The sequence below is a fragment of the Mesocricetus auratus genome, unplaced genomic scaffold, assembly GCF_017639785.1.
Source record: "Mesocricetus auratus isolate SY011 unplaced genomic scaffold, BCM_Maur_2.0 Super-Scaffold_100025, whole genome shotgun sequence".
NCBI classification, from domain to species: Eukaryota; Metazoa; Chordata; class Mammalia; order Rodentia; family Cricetidae; genus Mesocricetus; species Mesocricetus auratus.
Window position 1 is genome coordinate 5709494 of NW_024429206.1, and position 18431 is coordinate 5727924.

At 50.1% G+C, this 18431-nt stretch overlaps 1 protein-coding gene and 1 pseudogene across 1 annotated transcript in view; one reads left to right on the forward strand and one right to left on the reverse strand.

Annotated features, from left to right (window-relative positions):
• Nucleotides 1-18431, forward strand: part of Myo1h (myosin IH) — a 41859-nt gene that overhangs the window by 22051 nt on the left and 1377 nt on the right. Inside the window, exons 15-30 of the mRNA XM_040731164.1 lie at nt 3365-3411; nt 4441-4521; nt 5692-5797; nt 6935-7052; nt 9214-9327; nt 9863-9939; nt 11122-11190; nt 12736-12820; nt 13619-13778; nt 14598-14681; nt 15618-15711; nt 15869-15924; nt 16644-16779; nt 17012-17082; nt 17215-17312; nt 18127-18226. Of these exons, the coding sequence (XP_040587098.1) occupies nt 3365-3411; nt 4441-4521; nt 5692-5797; nt 6935-7052; nt 9214-9327; nt 9863-9939; nt 11122-11190; nt 12736-12820; nt 13619-13778; nt 14598-14681; nt 15618-15711; nt 15869-15924; nt 16644-16779; nt 17012-17082; nt 17215-17312; nt 18127-18226 (1496 nt within the window). The remainder of the gene's footprint in view (nt 1-3364; nt 3412-4440; nt 4522-5691; nt 5798-6934; nt 7053-9213; nt 9328-9862; nt 9940-11121; nt 11191-12735; nt 12821-13618; nt 13779-14597; nt 14682-15617; nt 15712-15868; nt 15925-16643; nt 16780-17011; nt 17083-17214; nt 17313-18126; nt 18227-18431) is intronic.
• LOC106021844 lies at nt 862-3215 on the reverse strand (annotated as a pseudogene).

Here is an 18431-nt window from a genome sequence, read left to right on the forward strand (position 1 = left end):
TGCCACCACACCTTGGTTTTTACATGGGCACTGGGGATCCAAACTCAGGTCACTCCCCCTGAGTCATTGCCCGCTAAGTTCCACAATGTGGTAAATCATGCATTTTACCAGAATAAAAAGGCCTGTTTTGAGAACTCACAATCACCATCTGAGAAGGCTGCTTACTAGGCAATTTTTTTTACATCAGACACATTTTATTATAATCTTAATAGAGTCTACATAGATTTGAACTGGCATTTATTTGGGTTCAGTTATAACATAGCATCATAAAAAATCAAAGCACCAGCTGTCTGAAATAAAGCAAGCATCAACATTCAATAGACACATGATTTATTTTGTATAAAAGGATTAAGTTTACAACTAAACTTTTATAAAAAGTTTAGCATAAGCACATCATTCATTACATTTTTATGCAGAAATGAGTATTTCTGCCATTATACAAGAAAACTCTAGTTAAAGAGTCCACAAGGTTTCACTCAATATATATATATGTATATGTATATATTTATATATAAATATATACGCAGAATTCAGTAGACTCGCATCAAATAGGCCATTTCTGACCAAAGACTTCATTTAAGTAACCGAATATTAAGTCCTTTGGGTAGTCACACTCCACCTTTGAAAAAAGGTAAAGTCTGCTTTGATTAGGCAATTCCTTGTGATTTTTAGCCTTTTTCGCTTCCCATGGTGGGAATAGTATATAAAAAAAACCTTCCAATTGTAGAAAGGGCACTGAAAGTCTTTCATAAATAACAGTATCACAGTCAGGGCTGGAGAACTCCTGGGGAAGTCACTCTCCCTTTTCCTTTGGTTTGCTTTTCTTTTTAAAAAGGTCCACTCAAATTGATCTCCATTTATTCAGCCACAGAGTACTTTGCTATCATTCGACGTAAGCTCAGAAGGGAATTCAGACAGCTGCAAGGACAGAATGCTGATGTCTGTGTTCAGGGTGGTCAACGATGTCTGGTGGCCTGGCTCTGTCCAGGTCTCTGGTGGTGCAGGCTGATGATTGTAGGGTGCGAGTCCAGGGCGATCTGCAGGTTCAAGAGATAATCAGTGACATACTGAAGGATTTCCATCTTGGTCCCCTTGTTCTGTAGGATGCTGGGCACCAGTTCCTTGAGCTTGGAGTAGCAGTCATTCATGTTGTAGAGCAGGCTCATTGGGTCGTCCACCAGGGTTTTGCTCCGGGAGATGCCCAAGTCCTGGTCTGACAGGTTGCTTTTCCTAACGGACTGAAGGCTTTCATGTTGCTCTTAGGAGGAGAGGCCAGCGGGAGCTGCCACAGGGGGTTGAGCTGGCTGTGCGGCACCTGGCTCGGCTCAGAATTATTAGGCATTTTTGATGTGGCTTTTTGATGTACATTTATTGCTGGTTTTACTTATGTCATTCAATTCCTGGGTTAGCTACAAACCAATGAGAGTTTTTTGTTTGTTTTTGAGGCACGGTTTAACTGTGAAATCTTAGCTAGCTTGGAACTTGCAGGGATTTGCCTGTCTCTGCCTGGGGAGTGCTGGAATCAAAGGCACGTGTCATGTGTCATGCAGGACTCCTGACTCTAGTGTATCATGTATGTTTTTGAATGATACAAATGAAGATGTCAGGCTGGAGGTGTGGCTCAGTGGGTAGAGTAGTGTCCTAGCATGTGTTAAGCCCTGGGTTCAGTCTTTAGCAGTATAAACCGGGCATGCTGATAAATGCCTATAATGTCAGTGCTTTTCAGATAGAGATAGGAGTGTAAGCATTTTGACATCGGATGGGATGGATTATGGCACTTAGGAGCCAAAGAATACTGAGTGTTACAGCTCAGATGGAAAGGTATTCCTGCAATCAGGAGCCAGGCAATACCACAGGTCACAGTAAGCATAGCAGCTTACAGCCCTGCTTCAGGGAAAGGCTTCCCCAGTGTATCTGCTCTGCCCCAGCAGGAGAGTGTTTCCCCAGGGAAGTTGTTACAGTTAGTCTCCATTCCCCCCAAAGAGCAGAGTGTAGCAACTTTGCTTTGCCAGGGAAGGTTTTCCCAGTAAAAGTGTTACAGCCCTGCTCCACTTTGCCCAAGGTCATCTCTGCTCGGAGAAGGAAGGTCTCACCAAAACCTCATTCAAGAGATGTATTGGGATAGAAGAATCTAGGAGAGTGGCTGCCTTCTCAGAGGACAGCAGGGCCGGGCAGCCCGAAAAGCCACAAGCACAGACACAAAATTTATATGGGGATTCTTAGAGGGCAGAGTTTTCCAGGGTGGGGATTGGTCAGATTTCAATCCCTGAGCTCAGAATGGCTAGATCTCCTGCTCAGGGATTGGTTGGTTTTCTGCACAGGTTTAGGGTCAGATTTGGCTCTGGTTTCAGGGCCAAAGTGTGTTTCTTTGGCTCTACTCAGGGTGTGTTTCTTTGGCTGGACCTTTTTCCTTACAAGGATCATTAGCTACATAGTGAGGGGGATGTCAGCCTGGGTAATAAGAGTTCAAAATATCAAGGGAGAAAGGTCTGACATCATGACTTACACCTTTAATCCCAGCACTCTAGAGGCAGAGGCAGGCAGATCTCTGTAAATTTGAGGCCAACCTGGGATGTGTATCAAGTTGTAGGCCAGTCAGAGTTGCACAGTAGGACCCTGTCTCAACAGACAAACCAATAAAAACAAACAACCCCCCAAACCAAAGCCAAAATAAAAAACAAGGACATGGAAAAGGACACCAAGGGAGTTGGCCTTTCTCAATGGGGCTGATTTTCCTAAGGCACGTGGCCAACTGGGACTCAGTGCTCTCCACTGTTTCTGTGGGTCGTAAGTCATTAAGGCACATGTCCTCAGTTGGTCACCTGGGCCTCAGTGCCCTCCACTATCTCTGTGGGTCATAAGTCATTGTTACTGGATCACTTAGAATCAAGGCCACATATCATACATATATAAACTTGCTGTAAATTCCCCGAAGACCTGACTCTCAGCCTGGGAAGTTATTCCCAAGAGTATTCGGCCCTCTACGGAGGGTGTCTCCCCAGAATGTCTAGCTCTATCTGGAAGTATAAAGGAGAGTGTCCCCAAGGGTATCTGGCTCTGGGGATATATGGAGGTGGTATCCCCACAATATCTGGATATGTTTGGGAGTACTTAGGAGGGGGGTGTCCCCCATGATGTCTGGCTCTGTCTGTTGTATATCACTGCAGCTAGAGGGCACTCTCCTAACCTGAGTTGAGGCCTGGGTATTGCTCCATGCTTAGCTCACAGCTTACTGCTGGGATCTAACCCTGTCTCAAGATTGTGACAGCCGGGAAACCCCATGCAACCTCAGACATCATCAGAATGTGTCTTAGCCATCAGGCAGTGTGGGATTGGACTGACTTGCAACTTTTTTTTTAAACAGGATTCTTGGAGAAAAACAATGACCTGCTTTACCGACACCTGAAGGAGGTAAGTTTGAATCTTTACCTCACGTTTTTTAATGGTGAGGACACAGACTATGACAGAAATCAATGGCGGCTCTAGGGGTTCTGGAACTTTCTCCTCTACGTATTGCCTCATAAACTGGGACTACAGGCAGTCTGTGATCCCCCCTAGCACTAGCGAGGTGGAGGCAAGAGGAGCAGGAGTTTGAAGCCATCCTCAGCTGCACTGGGAGTTGTTGGGCAGTCAGGATGACACCAGATCTTTCTAAGAAAAGCAACAGGGGATTTCCTGAATGACATTCTATTAGATTAACACAAGAACACTTTTGTATAGTCTTAATGCAATTAAATTAAGGACTTCTTCCAGATGTGTGGCACACACCAGCACTCTAGGGGCATGGGAGGGATATGGGAGGATCTTGAGTTTAGGGCCAGCTTGGGCTATCTAGTGAAACTGTGTAAAAGAAAAAGTCAGAGATGAGAAGAGGAGGAAGGGTGGCGATGACAATGGCAGAGGCGGGGTGAGCACTTAGCCTGTGCAAACCTTCAAGTCTGATTTGGAAACAAGAATAAAAGTGTCGTGCATTTTTCCTATAACCGGTTATTTTGAAAATTGGTGGAGCAAGACCAGATAATGTCTTTGGCTTTATGACCATGTCTGTTTCCTGAAAGCTAACATCTGCTGGTTTCTGAGCCCCCTCCAGATGGCTGAGGCCAGGCTGTGTGTGCCTGGTTTCCTTGCTCTGCACAGCAGTGCACCGCACCTTGCACGATCTTATGATTGACTGTTTGTAGGTTGGTTTATTCCACAGCACTAAGCTGGGCTGGGGACCACTCCTGGGCCATCATGTTAGAGAAAACTAGATGCCTCTGCAAGTGTGCCAGGCAAGGGGGGCTGCAGCATTTGAGCTCCTCCTGGTGTGCTCTTTGGCCATGCTGAGTGCTGGAAAGCAGGGTCTCACCTACGGGGGCGGGAGCAGGTGGCTCTGCTGTCTCCCGGTCTCTAGTAGGGATGCCCAGAGCAGTAAGCTCCAAGCTGGTCCTCTTCACACAGGTGCTGTGCAGGTCCAAGAACAGCATCCTGAGGGAGTGCTTCCTGGTGACCGAACTTGAAAACCGGAGGCGGCCACCGACGGTGAGTCAAGGGAACAAAAGTCACAGGGGACAGTGACTACTCGATTCCTGCCCCTCTGAAGTCACTCTCTCTCCCCATTCCTCTAACAGATAAGTCAAAAACACGTGTGTAGGCTTTGTATCTGTTCATTCTGTTGCAGACATTCACTGAATACCTCCCATGCAGGCAATTGTACTGGGCTGGGGGTTCCCTGCCCGCAAGGGGCTGACAATCTGGGAGGCAGAGAATGTAAAAAAAAAAAAATGCCGCCAAATGAAGGGACTAGGAAACCTAGGGGAGGAGACTGGGGCTGGACCAGTGGTATCCTGGCTCCAGGAGATGCTCCGTATGCATGTGTGAGTCAGGTTCCCTGCACTGTGACAAAACCCTCAAGGAAGACAACTTTAACAGTTGATTGGTTCCTGACTTTAGGGATCACACTCATGGCCTCTTGTTGTGGGCAGCATGGCACACCACAGCCACAGCTGGGAAGGTTTGCGGAGCATGCACAAGGGAATGGGGGGATGTATCCTTCAAAACACAATTTCAATTTCAGGAACTTACTTCTTCTGATGAGGCCTCGCCTTTTAAAGAACCCACGCCCCTCCTAAAGAGCCACCACCACCAAACACAAAGACCTTACCAACCAGAGCACCCATGCACTCTGAATCCATCAGGGATCCCTGTCTGTGAGGTCAGAGACCTCCAATCACTGTAGACACTGCTGCACAGGGATCCATGGCTTCAGTACAGGGGCCTTTGAGGGACATATCAGACCTCAGTAGAAATACTGTGGCTACTTCGCTCCTGGGTCAAGAGCCTGGGTGGATGCTTGCCTGGGTGGATGCTTGCCTGGGTGGATGCTTGCCTGAGCAGAGAACCTAGCGTTCCAGGCACAGCACTGTCCCCGAGGAATGGCCCTAGCCTCTCTCTGCACATTTCTGTGTTTCCTCCCACTGTCTCTCAGTAGGAAAACTTCATGTGCCTTAGAAGCTGGTGGCTCTTGTCTGGCACGACCCAAAGCAATGGGAACTGACCTTTCCAGAACAGGGCATCTACAGCCTCCAGTCAGTGGGCAAAACACTAACAGGCAGAGCTCAGGCCTCGGGGGCTGGGGCCTCACGCTGTGCTCTGTCTTCCAGAGTTCAGCTGGAAGCAGGGGTGTGTGCTCAAGGTGTTCTCACCACACAGGTTGGGACTCAGTTTAAGAACAGCCTGAGCAGCCTCCTGGAACTTCTCATCTCCAAGGAGCCGTCGTACATCCGCTGCATCAAACCCAACGAGAGGAAGGAGCCCAGTGAGTTACCTGCCCTGAGTCCAGAGCTTAGAATGGGGGAGCAATGCAGGGGGTCATGGCTAAAGAACCTCAAAGCCACCACAGCCTCGTCCTTGAACATGAACTCTTGTCCTTCTCAAACAATAGGAGGAGGCTGGGATATGGCTCAGTGGGTGAGCACTTGCCTTGCCAGTGCGAGGATCTGAGTTCAAATCCCCAGCCCCCACATAAACCCAGATGTGGCAATCCGTGTTTGAGACAGAATCCCTGGAAGCTTGTGGGCTAACCTGGTGTCCCAGGGCACACAGCAATCAGCAGGAGGTCCTATTTGAAACAAGACAGGAACTGAGGACTAATATTTGAGGTTGTCCTCTTATTAATGGCTCTAAAATTAAGAGCATGTACTCTTCTTGCAGAGGTCCCGAGTATGAGTCCCAGTACCTACATCAGGCGGCTCACAACTGTGTGATTTTGGCTTTATGGGACCCAGTGTCCTCCTCTTCTAGAGTCTGAGGGAACTGGCACACACACACTTAAAAGTAAAATAAACCTTAGGAAAGAGCAGGCCATGATGGCATACCTTTAATCCCGGCCCCAGGGAGCAGAGGCAGGCAGGGGAGAGAAGAGGAAAAGAAAGAGAACAGGAGAAGACAGACATACAAAGGAGGACTTCTTTGCTGGTCCAGAGGAAGCAGGTACTGCTCAGAGCCTGGTGATGCCAGGCAGGTGTCCAAGGTGATAGGACTCAAAGTGACAGATGACAGGAGAGTCCTCTGCAGCAGTGAACAATCTTCCAAAATGACCTTCGACTCTTGGGGACTTTCTAAGATCTCCGAGCAGAGCCCCCTGGCAGGTGATGCACAAGTGACCAAAACGTGCACAAGGTGACAGGCCCTGGAGTGTGTCCTCCCTGAGGGGTCACAACAGTAAACCCTTTGGCCGGTTGTTGCCACGTGAGATTCCAGGCTGCATTAGCAGACCTCGGGATTGTTTCATCAGGAGAAAGGAGAATTTCCTACCAAATCCCTCCACCTAAGAAACACATCTGAGGCCTAGTAGCCAGATTCTGTGGCTAGACCTGGCCTGGAGCAGCCTGGAGCCTTGGTTTAAGTGCAGCTGAGGGAGCTTTTCCGGTCACTCTTCTGTTTCTCTCCAAAGGCAAGTTTGATGACTTCCTCATCAGTCATCAGATCAAGTACTTGGGGCTGATGGAGCATCTGCGTGTGCGTCGTGCAGGCTTTGCCTACAGGCGCAAGTACGAGCACTTCCTGCAGAGGTGAGGTTCGCTTTGAGTCCCGCCCTTAAAGCTGGTCTCCTGGAGACAGTGTGGTCAATCACATGGCATTCCCTAGCGAGCCAGATCAGATGTGAAGCAGAAGACGCTAACACATGTTCTTCTGTGAAACCAGGACCCAGGTCCTCATAGTTCACTAAGCCCTAACTCAACTCCCTGCAGCCTGGGGATGGGACTGTGCATGCAGATCCGCTGCCAAGGGGACTCACTGTCTATCCAGACCCCTAAGGGCTAGTGAAGGGCAGTGGGTACAATGACAAAGGTGCCGTGGAAGAACCAGGTTCGAAATACCCGGACAGGTCAGAGTGCGTCCCGAGCTTCAGAGCGGTGCCCTATCCTCTCCTCTGAGCCTCCGCAGGAGTCCAAGTGTCAGGTGTTTAAAAAGGTTTAATCCCACACCCACAGTGGCTTTGGTGATTGGCAGCACAGGACCTCTCTACAACAATGGTGAAGCACTCTTGGGGCAAACATCCCAGAGTGGCTGTTTCTGTTAAGTCATTCATTACAAGGCTGCTTTTGAGTTCAAGCATCGTAGGGAACAGAGCATTTCCCACCGCCCTGTCCCTGTGGTTCTCAGCTGCAGCTCCGTTGCCCGCCATCTACCTGTCATCAATCCTTGCCTAACCTGCTTTTCCTAACCTGGCATCAGGTGAGGTTGCAGCCACTGCCTGCTGTATCCTCAGCACACACCAGACATTTCTGTCACCCCACAAAGCTGATGTTTCCACCATGCCTCATCTTATGTCCCTGCTTAATACATCCCGGATACCCGCTTCTCCCACCGATACTGTGAGTTCCTCCTGAGCCATCCTAGGGGCAGAGTGACAGACACCTCCTGACCCTCATGCAGTTTACTTTCTGGAGGAGGGACATGGGTGCAGAGAGTGTGAAAGGGGGAGAGTGACAGGCTAGCCATTAAGGAGTGTGGCTAACTTTAGAGGGGCCCCGAAGCTGTGTGCTGGGACTGGATAAAGCCGGCAGTGGAGCCAAAGTTACTCTGAAAGAATCTTTCCGTCTGTCTGCTGTGATTCACACCTCTAATCCCAGTACCCAGAAGGCAGAGGTAGGCACATCTGAGTTTGAGGTTAGTCTGGTCTACGTAGCAAGCTCCAAGGCAGCCAGGGTTATATAGGGAGACCCTGTGTCAAATATATACTGGGGAGAGGCAGGCTGAGGAGATGGCTTAGGGGAGAAAGTGCTTGCTGCACAAATATGAGGACCAGAGTTCTAATACACAGTGTGTACCCCATAAATGCTAGGCAGGTTGAACGGTCCACTGGTAACCCCAGCACTCAAGGAGTCAGAGATGGGATTCCTATGGCAAGCTGGCTATCCAGCTCAGCAGACTGTGAGTTCAATGAGAACCCTGCCTCAGTGAACGGTGATGAGCAACTGAGAAAGACACCCAGCATCTGACACATGCACACACACGTACACTCACCCCTCCACACATACACCTACACATCCCCACATACCCCACCCCTACACACACACCTACATACCCACATACCCCTACCCCTACACACACACCTACATACCCCCACATACCCCCACCCCTACACACACACCTACATACCCCCACATACACCCACCCCTCCACATACACACCTACACATCCCCACACACCCCCATCCCTACACACACACACCTACATACCCCCACACCCCCATCCCTACACACACACACCTACATACCCCCACACCCCCCCCACACCTACACACACACACACCTATGCCCTCTTGTGCCCCCCCCACATGTAAACACATGCTTGTGTACACACGCACATGCTCTCACATGAAATCTCCGTGTTCTAAGCATGGCACTTTGATCCCCGTGTGAGCACGTGCTGCCTTTCCGGCCGCCCACTAGGCTGCGCCACTTTGGGCTGTTAGTGAACAATGGCGCTCGAGGCTGTGTGGACGTGGGATGCAGCTCTTGAATACAGACACGGGAGGGACACTGAGCCACCGTGTCCACTGAGTGTCCCGTGATGGTGCTGCTGTGAGAGCGCCTTCTCTCCTTTCTTCCACACCCTGTATGCATTGCTGAGACTGCACTGTGAGCGGCTGATACTGCGGGGCATTGTGGAGGGCAGTGTAGGGTGGCCTGATGGCTTCTGCATGTCCTTCTCCATTACTGACAGGTACAAGTCTTTGTGCCCAGACACCTGGCCACACTGGCACGGCCCCCCAGGAGAGGGCGTCGAGCGGCTGATCAAGTATATCGGCTACCAACCTCAGGACTACAAGTTGGGAAAGTAAGTGGCCAAGAAACCCCCAATCTGTCTCTTCCCTGGATTCAACAGAGTTCATGCGCTGACCTGCGTGGAACAGGCATGTCCAGACTTTGACATGGAGGAACAGTGCTATCATCTCCAAAGTTCTTACTGAGAACTGCTCAGTTGAAATGGGAAAAAAAAATCTTAAAGATCCTCACTAACAGGTGTCCATGGCTGTACCAAGTCCAAGAGTCCCCTGGTGGTTTTGGGGAGACTTTGTTTGCAAGCCAGAGCTGCTACTCACTAAGTTGAATGCAGTACCACTCCTGCTGGCTTGGCTCCCACGTCCTTCTCTAGCTCTTATGAGGGACACTCACCCGGATCTAGGTCCTACTCTAATTACAATCTCCCCTCTACCCCTCCTTTAATCCCGTATGTGAAGACAGCCACTCCTCATAAAGATCACATTATAAAGTTCTGACTGGACATGCATTGGGGGCGGGACACTACCTAACTGACCACCATGGGTGGCAAGTGACTAATCAATAATTATGTTTCTTTTTGCTTTTGCTAGAACCAAAATATTCATTCGCTTCCCCAGAACCTTGTTTGCTACTGAAGATGCCTTTGAATTTAGCAAACATCAATTAGGTATGATTTTTTTTTGTCCAACTTCCAAGAGAAATGAGTAAGTTTAACCAGGGAGAGGGGGAAGGAAAGCCTTAGACATGAGTGTCTGATGTGTTTAAAGACCCCCCACTTAAGAACCAGGTATAAGGCATGGGGCTATGGGGTTACGACGGGATGTCTCTGCACTGATGGGCTCTGAGGGCAGGTGTAGACACGTTATATATTCAGGGTGTCTCATCCTGTGACTGTGCCCTTATGCACAGTGAAGTGTAAAGTCACGGGAGACTTTACAACTTCTCTTATGTATGTGACGGCAACAGGTGTGCTTTCAAAGCCCAGTCAGGGTCTTTTTGTGATGTGAATGGCGAGGAGGAGGATTTGGATGGGGGACCAGGAATTCTCTAACTGGAAATCTAAGGTGGCCTGAGCACTATGCACACCGAGTTAGCTGGGGTCCTTGACCAACAGTCATAGCCCCCGCCCAAGCCTGTGACTAGGTACTGCTGTCCCCACGTCACATTCAGGGAAGCTGAGACACACAGATGCCAGCAAGCTGCTCACTATCACACAGCTAGTCTGCAGCAGAGGCAGAACTGAACTTGGGCCAGTCTGGTTTCAGGGTTTGATGGTTACACACGCTAGGCAAGCTCTCTACCACTGGGCCACTCTTCAGCAGCGGGTACCCAGGGCCACCCACCTGACTGAGATGCAGGCACTGGCTTAGCCAGGCTCCAGAGGTTTGCTCAGCACCTTTTCCTAGAGGCTGTGCTGTTTCTGGTGTGCACGACCCTCTGTGAACTTGGTCTCTGGTGCGATCTTTCACTATGTGGGGGGTGGTGATGGGTGCTGGAGCTTAGGGGTGCCCTGGGGTTCACACTGCTCAGTGTGGTGCCACTTTGAAGCCACTAGAATCTCCATTTGAGCCCACATGCTTCTTTTTGAGGTGTGCCGATGGCCTTTCCGTCTTGTGGATGGGTCGTGAGGGTGATCTATGAACTGGGTGCTGTTACCCTGCTCCTCTTCCTCACCCCGTGGAAGCAAAGAGAACCATACGGTATCTGGGAGTCAGGCCTAATGGAACCAGCTGCCCCTGTCTTTCCAATACTCAGCACCCTGAGAATGGCCACACTGCAGGCTCTTCCTGCTTCTGGAAATCATGATCACAAAGACATAGAACCAATTCACCAAAACTTTTGTTTTAAGTTTCAAGAATCCAAGCTGCATACAAAGGCTGCCTACGAAGGAGAGAGTATGTGATGAAGAGACAAGCAGGTGAGGACTGGAGTGTGAGACGAGCCCTTCCCTCTGCCCCCCATCCTTACACCCTTGTCTGGGGCTGGCGTGGGTCTAGTTCTGCAATCATGGCACAGTGGTCTGCACTTGTTCAGATCTTATATGTAAATAATGTGCCAGGTACTTGTGCTCATTGTGTGCTTGTGGAAGCCAGAGGTCAGTGTTGAGCATCTTCAATCTCTTGCCACCAAACTTTGAGACAGGGCCTCTTAACCTGGAGCTGACTGACTTGACCAGAAAGTCTGGTGAGTCTCAGAGATCCCCTAGCACTGGGAGCACAGGAATGCTATGCCCAGCTTTTTGTATGGGTACTGGGGACTTGAACTTGGGTCCTCGAGCTGGCAGAGTGAAACACTTTACTACTAAGATAACTCCCTAGCCCCTAAGAGAAATTTCCTTTAAAGTTTTACACGTCACTTAAACTCCTATGGAATGACTTTTTCAAGCAATGTTCCCATCCCCATTTCTTAGACTTTCTGTTAAATTTTGTGGTCCTTACGCCTTCATTTTTCTTTATAGTTGTACCCTTTATGGATGTCCCCAAACAGTATAATTTGACAGGTGGTGGTATTTTGTGACTGGATTTTTTGTTTTCTGAATTGTTTTTGAAATTCAACCAGAAGGTATATGTTTATTTCATTTCAATGCTGTATACTACTCCTTTGTGACAGAGACTGGCCAGACAGGAACATTTCCGATCTGTGGGTTGTATAAATTCCAGTTACTCAATCCTGCTGCTGCTGACTCAGAATTGCTTTAGGCAGTATGTAAACAAACTGGTTTAACTGTTGGTGGTGCACGCCTTTAATCCCAGCACTTGGGAGGCAGAGGCAGGTGGATCTCTGTGAGTTCGAGACCAGCCTGGACTACCAAGCGAGTTCCAGGACAGCCTCCAAAGCCACAGAGAAACCTGTCTCGAAAAACCACACACAAAAAAAAAATAGCATGAAAACTTTACATAAACAGGTAGCTGGTCTTCAGATCACAGTCTGCTAGAACATATTATCTCCAATTGCCTGTTCTCCAGTAGAAACACTGCTGCTCTGGGCAAGAAAGGGCATTTTGAAATTCTCTCTCTCTCTTGCACACACACACACACACACACACACACACACACACACGAGAAAAAATATTAAAACATGGAGACAAGCCAGGCCCTCATTTCTCATGTCCCCATTTGTTTATGAACCCCCATCTTTCAATGTGGCAGCTGAAAGCACTGGGTTTGAGAAACTAAACACGGGGACAAGACCAGGCTGTGGTCTCAAGCATAGTCCCCAGCAGGGACCTCGGGATGGTCCCTCTCGGAACTTTCAGTGTCCACAAAGGTTCTCTCAGCCCTTGCTGTCACTCTGCTCAGAGTAGCATGTAGGAAAACGACAGCATGCACCCCATTTGCACTTCTGAGACCAGCAGAGCCCTCAGGTGGGCAGACACACTGAGCGGATGGACCCTTCTGGAAAAGCCTTCCATGTTTCTGCATGACTGCCCCACCTTCTAATGCCAGCAGTGAACTCTTTTCAGCCACCACGTTAGAAGCCCACTGGCGTGGAGCCCTGGCTCGGAGGGAGATCAAGAGAAGAAAGTGGGCCGTGCAAATCATCCGGAGGTAAGGTCTCAGCACCAAGGGGCCCAGTGCGCTGCAGTGGTCATGGGCTTGGTGGGGTTGCTGGGGGTTTATTGTTTTTTTGAGACAGGGTTTTTCTGTGTAGCCCTTGCTGTTCTGGTACTTGTTCTGTAGACCAGGCTGGCCTCGAATTCACAGAGATCCTCCTGCCTCTGACTCCCAGTGCTGGGATTAAAGGAGCACGCCACCATGCCTGGTTTTCTGTGATTATTTTTAAGGGTAGGAGTATCTGCATGACAGGAGAGGGCCCCAGTTCTCTGGAGGTGTTCGTGAGCTGCCTGCTGTGGGTGCTGGGATCTGAACTTCAGCCCCCGTGACTGAGCAGCAAGTGCCCTTAGCCATCTCTCCAGCTGCGGAGATCTGCCCTCAGAGCATGCTGGGAACCCAGCTGTCTCTGCTCTGAGTTCCAACTGTCACAGCTCAGCTCAGCGTTGCGATATCCCTCTGTCAGATGACTTCCAGAGCCAGGCAGGCAAAGTGAGCGAGTCTCGCAAATGGGGATGGGACAAGCTGCTGTGGGGACTACAGCCAATCAGGAGGCCATCTGTCATGTCCTGCCCAGTGGTGATGAGCCCAGCACCGTGGCCAGCTTTCCTTCCTCTGCAGGGAAGACTGAAGTCTGGCTTTATGTCATGCTGTTTTAACTGGCAACTAACTCAAGCTCATTAGAACAGGAAGCGGCGTGAGCGGAACAAAACTCGCCACTGGGGCAGGTGTGGCAGGGTGGGGGCTCCTGGCCCACGTAGCTGTGTAATCCGCCTTTGTCGCTTTCCTCTTGAGGTTCATCAAGGGTTTTATCAACCGTGACAGACCCCTTTGCCCTGACAATGAGGAGTTTGTAGTGCTCGTGAGGAAGAATTACATCTTGAATCTTCGCTACCACGTGCCGAAGAGTGTGCTGGACAAGAGCTGGCTGAGGCCGCCGGGCATCCTGGAAAATGTAAGGCTGCTGATGCTGCAGACGATGGGAGCTCTGAGAGCTCACCTTCTGTGCCTTCCTCAGCTGTTTCCCTCTGGCTCCACAGGGTTGCTTTTCAAAGCTCTCTGAAGAAATGGAATGCCTCAGAATTTCAGTGGGGTTATAACAGACAGAGCCTTTTTAAATACACAGGGACTTAATATATAGCCTGGGCTGGTCTTGAACCTGTAACCTTCCTGCCTCAGCCCCCCACCACTGAGATTACAGACATGTAACAGCACTCTGAATAGTTTCCAAGCATGCCGTAGCAGTCTTGAAGCTAAGTGACTGCCATGGGTTCCACAAAGAATGTTCTAGAACAGTAGTTTTCAACCTTCCTAATGTTGTGAACCTTTAATATGGTTCATGTTTCGGTGACTTCCAACCATAAAATTACTTTCGTTGCTACTTCGTAACCAGAGTTTTGCTAGTTATGAGTCATTGCAGGATATCTGATAGGCAACCTCTGTGAAAGGGTCATCTGACTCCCCAGAGGGGTCATGACCACCGGTTGAGAACTGCTGTTCTAGACTATAGTGGTAGCTTTTGTAAGATTCCTAGGCTTCACTGCAGCCCCTCTCTGCAAGACTCTCTACCTTCAGTGGTTCTGATCACGTTAGCAAAGTCTAGTGCAGCAGTGCTGGCCTGCTGAAGGAACCAGAGAACCACCTGCCGTGAGTGTGGGATACTGATGTCTGACTTAAATCACACCATGTCCCGTCTTCAAAGCTGCCAAGTGGGTCAGCACAGCCCAAGGCCAGGGAGTGAGGCAGGTGGGAAAGACGCATGTTCTCCATGCAGGCTTCAAATCTGCTCAGGAAGATGTGCGTGAGGAACCTTGTTCGGAAGTACTGTCGCGGAGTCTCAGCTGAGAGGAGAGCTGTGGTAGGACCGAAGACGTGGCGTCTGCATGTGGTGGGGACCAGTCTGCAAGTTAGAGTCTCAGTTCTAAAGTTGACGTTTACTGTCTGCCTATGAGCCGAGGGTGTCACTATTGTCAGGACTTACAGAGGAGTTGAGGAATACCAGCTGCTACAGTTAGCATCCCTGTGTTACCACGGGAACAGACTCCAGATGGTCCTTGCACTGCAAGGCAGGACTGTCTGTGCTGGGGGGGGACTCTCACCCTGTGGTCTTTCCTGTGGGGCTGCGGAGTCAGTTTAAGGCTTTCTGGGCCATATGTCCTGTTGTTCCTCTGCTTTCTTGTTATAGGAGGAAACAGTCACAGATATATATATATAGTCCCAACAAAGCTTTACTTAAAGACACAAGCAGCTGGCCACAGGCTGCCTCTGGGTTCAGTTGCAGAGCTCTGGTTTAGGAGAGAGATGCTCCCTGTCTTAGGGTTTCTATAGCTGTGAAGAGACACCATGACCACGGCAACTCATAAAAGAACAGCATTTAATGGGGGTGGTTTACATTTTCAGAGGTTTATCCATTATCACCATGGTGGCATCACCACATGGTGGTGTGCAGGCAGACATGCTGGAGCTGAAGAGTCCTCCATCTCCATAGGCAGGCAACAGGAAGTGGTCTGTGTCACTGGGTGTGGCTTGAGCATCTGAGAGCCCTCAAAGCCCACCTCCACAGTGACACACTTCCTCCTAATAGTGCCACACCCTTTGAGGGCCATTTTCTTTCAAACCACCACACCCCTAAAGCTCTGAAACCTCCACCCTTGAGAAACGGCGTGAGCAGGGGTACCCACAAAAGTATCAGCCCACTCTCCACCAGTGGAAGCTGTAGGGCGTTTGTAACAAGGCTCCTGTCTGAAGACCGCCCAGGACTGCCTGCTCTACACTCTGCACTATCTGTCACCAGATGCAGCAAAAGGTGGTCACGAGTGACATATTCAAGGGGAAGAAGGAAGGCTACGAAGACAGTTTAAACCAACCCTTTGCCAGCAGTCGGCTGGGTAAGGTGTGCTTTTCACTTTCTGGCAAAAGTCCTGCCAGGGCTCGGGCTGGATTCTCTCCCCAGCGGAGGGCTCAGCAGGAAGTACAGACCCAGCAGGTAGCAGGTCTTCCCCACTGGGCTGGTGATGGCTCATTCTGATCTGGTTCCTTCCCCAGGTGAAGGTGACATAAATCCCAAGGTGCTTCAACTACTTGGCAGTGAGAAAATCCAGGTACAGCCACCCTGTGTATGACCTCTACCGGAACACACACGGCTGAGGACAGGGTGTGTTCTCTCCATGAGCGTCTAGAATTCTGCTTAAACACAGGGGTGCAGCTGGGTTTGCTTGGGCTCCCCATTGCCATGCTGGGCACTTGAAGACTACCAGGTGGCATTGCCGACAGAAGCCCATTGCCACTCCTGCATTCTATCTGCCATCTCCCAAATCACATTGGTTTGCTTTTCTATGAAGCAGAGATAGTCAGGACCTTTATTGTGAGACGCCATATTGGTGATGACCCCAGTACTGACACTTGTCAACACAGCCACCAGTTCGCAGGCAGGTTACCGCTGCTAATCATATGTGGCTTTGTGGCGTGGCTGGGGGTGGGGGTGTGTAGCCTTTGATCATGTGTCTGGTGTTGTGGACAAAGGCATCGGGACAGAAGGGAGACTCCCCTCTGACTGGGAAAACCCAGGCACCATGAATGCTCTCCTCTCTGCTGGCCTCTCAGAACAGACCTGGGAGGCTAGAGCCTCAGCCTCAGTTTCCCCAGAGGGCTGAGTAGTAAGGTAGGACTCAGAATGGAAATCTTCCAGAACCAGGGCAGCAAAGCAAAAGCATTAATACAAAAGCTGAGTGGGTACCACTGGGTCCCAAGAGGAGAGGCTCTGTCCCATGCCCTCGGGCGAGGCAGCCTACCCCTCCTGGTGACACTAACCACCTTACAGTATGGCGTCCCTGTCATCAAGTACGATAGGAAAGGCTTCAAGGAGCGGCAGCGGCAACTCCTCCTCACTCCAAGGGCAGCATACGTGGTGGAACTTTCCAGAATCAAACAGAAGATTGAGTATTCGGCCCTGAGAGGTGGGTGAGCAGTCCAAGTGCATGTCTCTCACATCCTGGGATGGGGTTGCTCGCTGAGCTTTGGGGTTCAGTGGATGCACTTATCTCTGAGCCCCGGCGTCAGGGTTACAGATGCCCTCGATATGTCTCACTTTTATGTGGGTGCTGGGTATCCAAAGTCAGGTCCTCATGCTTGGCCATCTTCCAGGGCCCTGTGGCCTTTATTGATGCCAAATTCTGGATCTATCCTCAGGTGTCTCCACCAGCAGCCTGAGCGATGGAATCCTGGTCATTCATGTTTCGCCAGGGGACAAACAGCACAAGGTACCTGTCTGTGGCTTCCAGCCTCTGCTGGAACGCAAGTGAACTGCTATGGCTGAAATTAAGTTGGACCCTGCCAGAACCTCCATATTCAAACCACTCATCCTGAACCTGCCCTGTCACCCGTCTCCACAGGGGGATGCCATCCTGCAATGTGAGCATGTATTTGAGGTGGTCACTAAACTAGCCATGCTGATTAAGAAGGAACATGCTGTCCGCGTTGTTCAAGGAAGGTAGGGGCTTACTCACTGTTGCAAGGCTGCCACCATGAGTCCCACCTGCTTTCTCCTGCAAAAAGGTGTGGGGATCCTCCAACGGGGACGAGGGGGCTCCAGAGACTCCCCTTGCCTCTCTAGTACAGAGCATGCCTCTCTCCATCCTGACCTTGAACTCAGGGTACCCAAGTCAGCATCACTGACCTCATCCATCTTCAGTTTTCACTCACCCAGTGTGCCCAGAGGGTGCAGGCTTGCCTCTGCTGTGGTGGGATGCCTGTTCAGATACAGCACCACAGGTGCCTGTGGACTGACTGGCCAGCAGAGGGCTGGAGTTGTTTTCTTTGGGCGGGGAGAGGGGTAAAAGGCCTGGCACTGAAGGACAGAGAACTGTCAGTTCTCAGTAGCAATGGAGCAGCCCCTTAGCTGTTCAGCTCCCCAGCAAGCCCGAGGTCCAAGGCTGCCAGCGAGGCTGTGTGGACTGAAGCCCACACCGGAATCGGACTGTTCTCTGCCCCAGCTTTTACAGCCTAATGGGTGAGCCTTCAGGTAGAGAAGAGAGGAGTGCGTACTCTTAAAGGTGCCCCTGCTCTGATGGAACTCGGACGAGTCCTTGGGCAGCTGTGAGCTTCTGCAGAAACCATGCAGGCCATTATCTATGCATTGGATGGCCCTCTAGAGAGCCCAATTGTAAAAACATCCTGATTGGCCACATACATAGCAAACAGTGTGATAAAGCAGGAATTCAAAAGTCAGCTAGGATAGTTAGCCAAGGGAGTTTCTTTCGCAGACTAGAAAGCATGTCAGTAATAGTCACTCGCTATGTTTTAAGTCTACAGTTTTACATCGGTCCTGGGAAAGAAGGCACAATAGTTTTTGAGACTGGAGTGGAAGACCAAGTCTATAAGAATAAAAACGGACAGTTAACAGTGGTGAGTGACTGGGAGGGAGGAGGTACTAGATGATATGTATATGCATGTACCAAACGTGATCTCATATCCCCCTCTAGTCCCGACTGGTATGCTGGGAGAAAGGAACAGAGTGACCCTTGAAATAGTGACCCAGTAGTGAGATGGGGCAGCCAGGTGTCAGCAAGCCAGGAGGCTCACACCACAGTTGTCATTCTAAGTACTAAAG